Raw genomic sequence first — 11,340 nt, 5'->3', positions numbered from 1 at the left:
AAATTCTAATAATATATCAAATAACTAATTCAATCCACTAACTTAAATTTATCATCATCATCTCTGAGGGAGTGGAGCCGGAAGCGGCCTTTGGTGTCATAGAGGAGACGGAAGCTCTCATTTGTCTTTGGGATTGACACAACATCCATGAAACAGATGGGTAGGTTTTATCTGTCCTAACCTTCCCATCAACAAGAACATGTCTCTGCATCAAAATAGCAATCACTTCACGGTATGTCAAAGCATACTTGAGCCTGTTTCGCAGAATGAGAATCAGAGGCAAGCATTCCCTAGACTTGTGGGGTCCGGATGAGGGCTTGGGGGCAAAAGCACCACCAAGTTTATCAAGCATCCAATGTTTTGGAGCATTAAGCCTCTTCAAGTGCTTCTTCAACCCTCCAAGCCATTTTGCAACTGTATAGCTCAAGATGTTGGTGACCCTGCTGGGCTGTGATTATCTTTGATTCTTTGATATAGTATAAAAATTTTAATGACTAAATAATTAAGAGTTTGAATTTCATTATTTTTATTTATTTGATAAAAAAAAATTAAACATAAAATAATATGAATCTGTACAAGTTTCAAGCTCGTAGGGTTTTGACTTGAGGAGGACTTGAGGAGGTGTTTTAAAGAATAATATACATCATATCTTGAGACTCCACCTAACAGCTTAAGCTATTGAATTAAAATGATTTTTTTAACAAATACATTATATACCATTTATCTTAAATTAACTACTCTTTGCTTATCAGATTTGTGATTCTTTTAGCCAATAACATAAGATTAGTTAAAAAGAATTATCAATGTTTTACAAGTATTTTTTATATATCAAATTTGCATTATACAAAAATTTATTTTTTATACAGTATCTTTAATCGTATCAATTGTGTTATATTGCCCATTAATTAATTATTAGGAATTAAATTATTATCATTGATGTCAAATTAATTATTTCTAATTAAATTATAAGATTTAATATTAGATTTTTGAAATTCAACTAATTTGACCCTACCCGTATAACCCAATATAAATAACTCGAGTTCTTGGTATAAATAATATATTTTTCATCTCTCTCTTAACTTTTTTTTCCTCTTGCCTTCACACTCGCAACCACCTCTTATTTAAAGTTTGATTTGACGAAGTGATAATGCATTTTATAATTTCAATATTTTATATTTGATGATGAAGAGACCATGAGAAAACAAATGAGAATTTCAAGAATTCAGATTAAACTTTTATTTTCTTAATTAAATCACAAACTCAAAAGCACTTTAAAGTCTCTTTCTACTAGCATGTCTTTGTATCATATTACACCCTAAATGTTTGATAAAATGTTTGACTGTAATTTTTGTTTTGTTTTGTTTTTATGTTGAATTTTTGATAATTTTTATGTTATCCTTAATATATGCATTTTTGGAATTTTATCTAGTTGCAACCCTACATTTTTCTTAGAATAATCAAAAAATAAAAGAATTAACATGCCCAACCTACGAATACATGTAATATCAATAAAAATTTTATCCCAACCAGATACATCCAACTCACTCAGATTCAAAATAAAAAAAAAAGATCAAATTTATATTTTATAAAATATCAAAAGTTAAGTTAGATATAACTATGGATCAAAACTCAACCCATAAACATCCCTATTTTTATGTACTCCTTCAACTGGATTGCTATGAGGAAATTCTAAGTTTGGAATGATTATTACATAGTTTTGAAATTAAAAATTGAATTTTTATGATATTTTTTGAACATTTATACAATCATGGATTTTTCAAGAATAGCTTTGAAATTGAATTGCGGGTTATATATGGGTCTATCAATGCTCCATTGTTGATTTTGAAAATTTACAGGTCTATTATTTGCTATAAAAATCCTTACCCTTGTGGTTCACGAGGAGAAAAAATTTGGAGTAATTTCTGCAATTTTTAGATATGTTCTCTAGCTCATCTTCAAAATGATTGAAATTTGTTCATTTATTGGTATTGATAGGAGTTAAGGGAAGGTCGTAGGTGGTGTGGTTGGTAAGAGAGAGAATAGGGGGATTGGTGATCAGTGGTGAATGGAGGCCATCGACGGCGAGAGATGTGTAAATCAATTATTTTTTCTCCAACAATTTAGATATATATTAAATTAATTATAATAACAAACTTGTAATATTTTTTTTTTGGACCAAGTTCACTCATTAGTGTGTAAGATATTATGAACAGTATAAACGATAAGATGTATAACTTTTTAAAATTCCAATGCAAACTGTTAGAGGGTCAAGATAATTTTTTGTTGTTTTTATATCATATATATATTAGATTTACATTATACTTTCCATACTAAAAAAACTTGGGGCAGCGCATCTCTGTTAAGGAGGTTGCTTTTTTTTTTTTTTTTCATTTTTATCTTCTTCTTTTTTTGCATTTCCTCTTTTTTAAAAGTTTATTTTCATCATTTTTTTTAATTTTATTATTTAATATTTTCTTAATTTTGAATTTATCTTCATAAATTATTTCGATTTATTTTTTAGGAGGTTATCACAATTTCAAATAACACATCTCGACATTTAATTTGTACATGATTTGTACTCGATTTTAAGAGCGTTTATTTTTTTTTATCATATAATTAAGTACAAAATAGTTTAAGAAAAACAAAGTTCTTAAACCCATTAAAATCCATCATTGGGTCGCGAATTTAGTGAATTAAGTCATGAAGCTTGACCGATCTAATATGTTGCATTCTCAATATAAAAAATAAAAGTTATCTTGAATTTTTTTTAAAATCAAAACATATTTTTTATTGATTATTCAAGTTATCTTTGAATATCTCAGGTTGATTAAGTCATGCTGGGACAATTTTTATATAGTGTATTTTTAAATCTAAGCTAGAAAAATGCCGGATCAACATGTTTTAAAATTAACCTATTAATCGTGGTTTAATAATAATATCAATTAGTTTTACGTGGCATGTTCACTTTTGTTTTATTCAAAGCATAATGTAGCGCCTCCATTAAACTAGTTTGTATATTATTAACTATAAAATAAAAAAGAAGGGGGTTTTATTATACCCTTTCTCACAAAAACATTGCTAATTAAAACAATACTTTACTTTTTTTTTTCTTTTTTAATTTTTTTTCAATCAATTTTTTTTTTAATTTTATCTTTATTGATTATAAATAAAAGAGAAGGGGTTTTATTGTACCCCTCTCCACAAAGAACTATTCATTGGAATAGTGTTTTACTTTTTTTTTTTTTTATCCTTTAATATTATATTTTTTTTATTGAGTTATTATACTTTCGTGAAACGGATAACGGTTTTAACGGGTTAACCCGGCTGTCTCAGTTTTTTTTTCTCAATTAACTTTTTTTTTTCAATTTTATCTTTTAATATTGGGTTGATTGTGGCTTTACGGAACCCCTCCTCACAAAAGCATTATTCATTGGAATATTGAGTTATCACACTCTCATGACACAGGTCGCGAATTTGACAGTTTAACCCGATTGACTCATTTTTCTTCTTCTTCTTCTTTATAATTTTTTTTTCAATTTCATCGTTTAAATATTGGGTTCATTAGGAATTAGACTTCATGATTTGTTTTGTTTACTTTCTATTTTGTTATTCCAGTTTCATGACCCGAGAATAGTGCTTAACAGATTAACTCGAGTTGTCTCGAATCATTTTTTGTGTCCTTTTTTCATTGATTTTTTTTTCTAATTTCATCATTCAACTCAGGGTCAATTGGGGATTGAGCTTCATAATTTGTTTTGATTTGCTTTTTATGAAGATATCTTGATCTCACGATCAAGGTCATGGGTTTTGACGTTTTAACTTTGGTTAAATCGGGTCATTTTTTTTTATAAAAGGTTACCTCAATCTCATGATCTGTCATGAGTCCTTTAACATTTGATTTACTTTTTATTGGGTTGTCCCCGTCTCATGACTCAGGTCGCAGGTTTAATGGGTTAACCCGATTGACTTAATTTTTTTCTTTTTTTAATTGACATTTCCCCCAACTTCATCATTTAATTTTGTGTTTGGTTGTGAATTAGGCTTCATAATTTATTTTGGTTTGCTTTTTATTATGTTATCACAGCCTCATGACCTGTAAATAGTGCTTAATGGCTTAACGTAGATTAACTTGACTTATCTTTTTTGTTGTTTTTTTAATTAAAACTTTTACAAGTTTCATCGTTCAATATTGGATCCGATAAAAGCGATTAAGAATTAAGTTTCATAATTTTTTTTTTATTTTTTATAGGGTTATCTTAATTTCATGATCATTTCGTGGATTTGGCAGGTCAACCCAGGTTAAATCAAGTCATTTTTTTTTATTTTTTTTCGATGAGATTATCTCAGTTTGATGACTCTGGTCATGACTTTAGTGAATTGAATTGAGTCATTTTTATGTTGTTTTTTAATTGATTTTCTTTTTAATCTCATCCTTCAATATTGAGCTGGTTGATGGTTGAAATTCATAATTTGCTTCAATTTACTTTTCATGAGGTTATCTCAGTTTTATGGCCTGGATCAAAAGTATGACAAGTTAACTCGGGTAACTTTTTTAGGTCCCTTTTTAATTATTTATTTTTAATTTATTCCTTTAACATTGAGTTGATTGATGATTATGCATCATAATTTATTTTGATTTGCTTTATATTGAGTTATCATAATCTTATAATCTAGGTCGTAGATTTGATATGTTAACCCGAATTGACCTAAATCAATCCAATAAGTTGTTATCTATTAAAAAAAAGATGTGATCTTAAAATTTTTTTTAGTTAAATTATATTTTTATAAGTTGTATGATTGTTTTTGAACCTATAAAGTTAACTAAATTATATTAAATTAACGATTCATTTTTTTTTTATAAAAAATTATTAACAACATCAAAATATTTTTTTTTTTTGGAAGAAAAATCCACCCGACATAGTAAATCGTGAGTTAATGAAATGGTATATATATATAGGAAAATCATTAGAAAAGGAACAATTGCGTAAAAAAAGAACGTACTTCCTCCACTCCCTCTCATAAACCCTAGCAAACCCCCTCTCTCCCCACCTTTTCCCCGCTTCCTAATTCTCACCGAAGCCTCCACCGATCACCGGCCCGCTCTCCGCTGCATCAAAGCAATCTCCCGCCTTAAAAAGCAGGTCTGCTACTTGGCGCTTTACCCGTTAAAGTTTGCATCTTTTTTATTGCTAAAAAAAAGTTTGCACTTTTTTCAGTTCTCTCTAGTCTTTAAAAAGTTTATGGTCTCAGTTAACTCACCATTACTTGTACTTAAATTTTCCATTTTATAGTATTATTTTCGGTCATGGGTTTTTCATATTCCCCATTTTGCAACGCATTTTCATTGCATAAGCTGCATGTACAAGTGGACTTGTGCCAATTTGATTTTGACATGAAAAGTAGAAAACCCATTTGTTATTTCGGTAATTTGCATTAAAAGATGAAAGCTTTGAGCTCGAACTTGGTAAATTTGGACGAAATATAAGTATAGCTGGTTCTGTTGTTTGAAATTCGATTTACTTTTTGTAGTACAATGTGAAAATGTATTGTTAATATCATGAATTTATCTATTTTTCTTGTTGAATATGTGTATAGGTTACACTGTGGAGAGATTGTACAAAATAACTGTGCTTGCTGTCGAAGTTCTTGGAGGGTTTTAGTTACTGGCATTGAGTATTTGTAAAAGGATTGGAAAAAGAGAGGGGAAATGGAAATAGACTTGGGGAAAGTTCCGTTTACTATGGATTTCCATCCTTCGGATAATCTAGTAACTGCTGGCTTGATCACTGGCGACCTCCACCTGTTAGTATATTCTTCTTTATCTCTGGGTTTTGTCCACAGCAGTTTTGTCTTTCTAGAAATTTTTTTCTGTATATGCTTGGTTTAATCATTCTCTCTTGTTATAGATACCGTTTCAATGCTGATTCCTCACCACAAAGGTACTACAACGCAGAGAAAAAAATTGTCTTCCTTTTTTTATGAATGTTTTGTAACCTTGTATTCTAATCAACTTATGTGATTCAAATTCTAATCAGATTGTTGGAAATTCACGCACATAGCGAGTCTTGCAGGGCTGCTAGATTCATCAATGATGGACACGGTACTGCTTTTTGATTTTCACTTTATGATTTGCTAATATTCATTTGCTAGCCTTTCAAACTGTACTGGTTGCTGCTATCTTCTTTGTACTTTTAACTGTACTGTCTTATGTCGGGTTCAGCAATTATCACGGGTTCTAGTGATCGCTCCATTCTGGCAACAGATTTAGAAACTGGATCACCAATTGCTCGTCTTGAAAATGCTCATGAGTAGGTTTCTATTTAATTTTTTCAGCCTCCTCTAAAGGTTGATGAAATGGATTTAGGGCCATTTCTCTTAAAAGTCACCTTTAACTTTTTAGATCCTATTCTCATATGACAATCATATTCTTGCACAGGGATGCCATCTTTAGTTTGATAAACCTCACAGAGTCAACTGTAGCAACTGGGGATGATCAAGGATGTGTTAAGGTGACTATATTTCATGTCTTTTTGTGTCTATTTGTAAAGGTTAGGTACAAAGCTTTATTTCCTCTTGCATTTTAGGCTTTTTTCCTATTGTGGCCTCTGTAGCTATTTGGATCATGCCCACACAATACACGGCTCTTTCAATTTGCTGTTTCCTGTTTCCTATTCATTCTATTCTCTTAAATTTTGATGATTTTGTCCAAACATAATTGTAGCTTTTTACCTTTTGCTTCAATGAACCTTCTAGTATTTGCTGGATGAGAATGTAGCTTGGATAGGACCAGATTTTTTGCATAACCTTTTGCACAGCATGTGCTTCATTTTATTCCATGATCTGCATTTTTACATCTTACATTGCAAATCCTTCATTTGATTCTTACAAGTCACTTGTTCTTCTTTGCAGGTATGGGATACCAGGCAACACTCTTGTTGCAATTCTTTTAATGTCCATGATGACTATGTTTCGGATATGACTTTTGCATCTGATTCCATGAAACTGCTATCAACAAGGTATTTAAGACTGTTATAACTTGTTTTTATCTCTCTTTGAATACTGTAAATGTGTCTCCATTATTGTTATTTTGCATTAGGAGGTTGAGAGGATTGAGGCATTGTTATGAATAACATATGGAGCTGTGAGGAGCTTTATGATTCTTTTCATATATACTATATTGATGTGAGTAGGCTCTTACAAGACCCATGTATTGTTGTTGGGGGTTGTAAGTCAAATAAATTGTGCTTTATGATTGTCCGGTTCCTCTTTCACTTCCTTCCAGTTCTTTATCTAAAAGATTGGTTGATTCACATCGGCATAAGGTTTCTTATTACAAGACTAGAGCATCTCACAGGATTTTGTAATTTTTAGTTTCACATTGTTTGCATTTTCTTTGCTGATGCTTTATTATTTCTGTGTTATGTATTCTTTAGTGGAGATGGGACCCTTTCTGTTTGCAACCTTCGCACTAATAAAGTAAGTTGGTTCTTTCAGAGAAAAAAAAAGTACCTTGGGGAAATTCTGCAGAACCATGCAATTTGATTAATTTGTTTTAAATTTATGTCAGATCCAATCCCAGTCTGAATTTTCTGAAGAAGAGCTATTGTCTGTTGTTATTATGAAGGTAAACAATTACATGGTATTTAGATTGTTTTTGTGGCTGCGGCTGCCTGTGGTTGTCTACTTGTCTTTCTGTGAGCATATTAGCAAATTGATTTGGCTGATGTATTGCATATTTTCGGCATGAGATTGGAATGGGGATAGACTGCTTAAACCCCTCCCTATTCCAATGGAGCACCTGTCTGTTGGAGGTGGGGATTCTAAGAAACAAAGCTTAATTAGATTGTGTTCTTGTTATCTCCTACCCCATATCTTACTCTTTAGCAGCGTAATGAACTTTCAGGACTTCACAAATAAATGAGCTTCAAAAGGAAATACTTGAAAGCTATTTCTCACAATATATTTGTGCTAAATTCCTGTTCTATTTTGTACCTTTTTGTTGTCAGAATGGTCGGAAAGTGATATGTGGTTCACAGAATGGAACACTGCTATTGTATTCATGGGGTTTTTTCAAGGATTGCAGGTATCCTTTTCAAAACATATGAATACTTGAAAGTTTTAGGATTCAGTGCAAGTACCCTTTCATGAATGGAGAGTTTCAATTGAATTTTATCTTTACTCAATATTGATTTCTTGTGTGGTGAAGTGTCCTGAATATTTCTTTTGATTTTCAGTGACCGCTTTACTGCTCTTTCCCCAAACTCGATTGACACTTTGTTGAAGGTGATTGGATTTTTATTTTTATTGTTGTTGCATCAGATGGTTTTTTAATCCAGGAGTTTGCTTAATTGGATCATTTAAATCTTTTGTTTCAGCTTGATGAAGACAGAGTCATTACTGGATCTGAGAATGGGCTCATAAGGTGAGTTGTATAAGATAGGAAGGGACTCATCCAAATTTTGAATCACGATCACCATTCCTTTTCTTTTTCATTCCTCACTTCTTGGTTTTAACTTTTCTTTTCCTCCTTACTTTTTGCAGTCTGCTAGGCATATTACCCAACAGAGTCATCCAACCGCTTGCTGAACATTCAGAGTACCCTATTGAGTGTCTTGGTACTGTTCATATCTCTTCCTCTATAGAAGCTTTATATTCATTTTATTTACTTTGTAATTGATGGAAGTTGCAAATTCGATTGACATGCCATGGTGACTTTTCAACACTGGCTCTAGTTCCACCTCCATCGCTGTTCAATTGTGAACAGGTCTCTATGTTAATGTAGAGTTTTTGTTAGGTGAGGCTGACTTGTGGGCACCTTATTTGAAGTGTTTTTAAATGGACAAATCACTACATATAGGATCCACTCTTTTGAGTTAAAAAAAGCTGTGCATTGATGCTATACAACAGTAAACTTCCAGCTTAGCTTCTATGCTTCCATTTCACATAACCTAATCCATGGAGATCTACTTTTTTTCAATTCCTCTCTTTGCCTCTCATGCTAATCAAAGTTTATTTTCATTAATGACATCGTATGCTGTTGATTATTATACTCATGAAGCAAATTGCTGAAAGTGTGAAATTAACAATCCTAATTCTTATCTTTCAAGAGTACCATATAATCCAACAAGAATTTTGTTTTGAAATCCCTTTAACTACCCCGGGATTTTGAAAAGGTACTGAGAGAGTTTGTTTAAGATCAAACAAAGAAAAGTGATTGTTGTGAATTGTTGGTTATGCACACACTGTTTGCTTCGTAGGTAGAATTGTTTCATGACTTAAGAGTTACACACTGTGTAAAAGTGGAGGGCTTATTGCTTTGTGGTCTCAATAAAGGATTTTCTAATATAAAAGGAGTGGATCCCACATAAATTGATTTGCTTACAACACTTGGGTTAACTAAGGTGGTCAGGGGTCTGGCTCACTTGATAAACTAATGAATATATTGTCTCACTAAAGTTTGAGGTTCATTTAAGAGTCACTAGTGCCACCTTCTCCAGTTTGAGTATTAATTGTCTAAAGAGCTGGATTTGTGTTTTTAGATTGCCAAAACAAGCTTTCTGAGAGTATGATTTTGTTTGGAATCTGCAGCCTTTTCTCATGACAGAAAGTATCTTGGCAGCATTTCACACGATCAAGTGTTGAAGGTGGATCTCTCTCTCTCTCTATCTTTCTCTGCGTACAAATATAAACAAACATGTCTTTAAACATATGCATGCGGAATTGCACATCTGCACCCCTATGCACAATTTCTGTATGTACCATCCTTGCTGCCTTTATCGTAATGTCCTGACTCAACTACTTGTTTAATTCAGATGTGGGATTTGGATGATTTATTGCAAAATTCTGGAAATGCTCAAAATGATCAAGCTCCTGTATCAGACAGTGATAGTGATGCAATGGATATGGATACTAAACCTCCAAAGTCTAGAAAAGGTAAACTGGATTTAATAGGAGAATCATGAATATATCTTCTTTCATCAGAGGTTTGGACGTGAATAGCTAATATTTGTGCTATTATCGGCAAACTTTGATAGTTAACATAGTGTCCTGACTACTGGTTGATTGCTCCTTTGCGGATATAAAAATGTACCGAACCTATTTTAGTGGCCTTTATGAGAGTGCTAAGAACAATATATATCTTTATTTAATTATCCTGTAATTAGAGTTGACATGTGAAATATAGGCCTCCTCCTTTAAGCACTGAATTCAATCCTTAACAGTTGCATGAATCATGGACACCTGAAGATTTAAGTTATGACATTTTATCTCAAACTTCTTTCTTCTTCTTCTTTTTTTTGGTGATATCACTAAGTTGTTTGCATGATCTGTGTTTTCATTTGCCTTGAATCCCAACTTTGCTTGTGCCTTTATTGCAGTTCCAAACGGCGTTTCATAAAAATTCAATATTTTTTTTTTTGCTTGAAGTTAATATTTTTTTTTATGTTTTTGGATAATTTTGATGTGCTGATATCAAAAATAATTTTAAAAAACAAAACATTATTTTGATGTATTTTCGAGCAAAAAGAACTTTGAAAAGCAACCGCCACCACTCTTAAACACCCTCTTAGACTGCGACCAGTGAATCTGTTGATAAAATGTATGCTATATGCATCCCTCTTACAAGTGTGGTGTCTTTAGAATCTGATGTATTTGCTATTAATTGTCCTATTTTTTGCAGGAGCCAAGAGAAAAAATGAGCACGCAAATGATGCAACAAGCAGCTTTTTTGCAGATCTATAGTTGGATGGTGGTATTTCTTCATGCACATTTGCGATCGATGTCATCTTTGACATTTCTGTGTTAATATATTATTTTCTTCATCCATGGTGGTCGGGACGAGTTAGCATGGTTTCACCAGAGATGGAGCAGGGATAATAATTACTTTGCAGATGCAATGTAGATTTGAGTTTGATACATGTTTATTATTTATCCCTTCTAAAGCATAGGGGGCTTGCAAGTTTTGCTTGAGATGATTCCTTTGTATACCCGTTGGTATAATTTATAAATTTATAGGCGCAAGCTCGCTGTTCATTAATGATGGGATAATAGGAAAAACATTTATCTTTCCTAAAAAATAGTTCTGACAGTTTACATGTATAAACTTTGCTGCATCTGTTCTGCTTCTAGCTAATTTATCCCTTATTGCTCCTTCGCCGAAGGTTTTCAATTTTACAAGTTTGAGTCAGACCCACTGCCAGCGTCATTAGCCGAAACATATGACTGGTTTAAAATAATTGCGTTGGAGCCATCTGTTTTGAAACATTTTCCTTCCATCTCCTGGGTTGGCGAATTATACATGGAGGGGAAGGGACTCATCGGAGACAGCTAGAATAGTTTGAT

At 32.2% G+C, this 11,340-nt stretch overlaps 1 protein-coding gene and 1 pseudogene across 1 annotated transcript; one reads left to right on the top strand and one right to left on the bottom strand.

Moving 5' to 3' along the window:
* Window positions 1-29: 29 nt before the first annotated feature.
* Window positions 30-454, bottom strand: LOC127904478 (40S ribosomal protein S4-like; annotated as a pseudogene).
* A 4,538-nt stretch (window positions 455-4,992) lies between these two features.
* On the top strand, window positions 4,993-11,152 carry LOC18099440 (WD repeat-containing protein 55). The gene is made up of 16 exons (XM_006383333.3): window positions 4,993-5,141; window positions 5,596-5,802; window positions 5,907-5,939; window positions 6,036-6,100; window positions 6,221-6,308; window positions 6,437-6,509; window positions 6,910-7,016; window positions 7,434-7,476; window positions 7,568-7,624; window positions 8,007-8,083; window positions 8,235-8,283; window positions 8,376-8,422; window positions 8,542-8,615; window positions 9,589-9,644; window positions 9,813-9,933; window positions 10,679-11,152. Exons 2-16 carry the CDS (start codon window positions 5,708-5,710, stop codon window positions 10,738-10,740), a joined length of 1,047 nt encoding a protein of 348 aa, XP_006383395.1. The 5' UTR covers window positions 4,993-5,141; window positions 5,596-5,707; the 3' UTR covers window positions 10,741-11,152.
* The last annotated feature ends 188 nt before the right edge of the window (window positions 11,153-11,340 follow it).

Source organism: Populus trichocarpa, chromosome 17, assembly GCF_000002775.5.
Source record: "Populus trichocarpa isolate Nisqually-1 chromosome 17, P.trichocarpa_v4.1, whole genome shotgun sequence".
NCBI classification, from domain to species: Eukaryota; Viridiplantae; Streptophyta; class Magnoliopsida; order Malpighiales; family Salicaceae; genus Populus; species Populus trichocarpa.
This window is presented reverse-complemented; position numbering and strand designations above follow the sequence as displayed.

What these genes read in the sequence shown, in the direction of transcription:
- LOC18099440 (XM_006383333.3), top strand. Translation starts at nt 5,708, where the DNA reads ATGGAAATAGACTTGGGGAAAGTTCCGTTTACTATGGATTTCCATCCT. An exon ending in GCTGATTCCTCACCACAAAG is followed by an intron (nt 5,940 to 6,035) that starts GTACTACAACGC and finishes AATTCTAATCAG; the next exon opens with ATTGTTGGAAATTCACGCAC. An exon ending in GCAACCTTCGCACTAATAAA is followed by an intron (nt 7,477 to 7,567) that starts GTAAGTTGGTTC and finishes AATTTATGTCAG; the next exon opens with ATCCAATCCCAGTCTGAATT.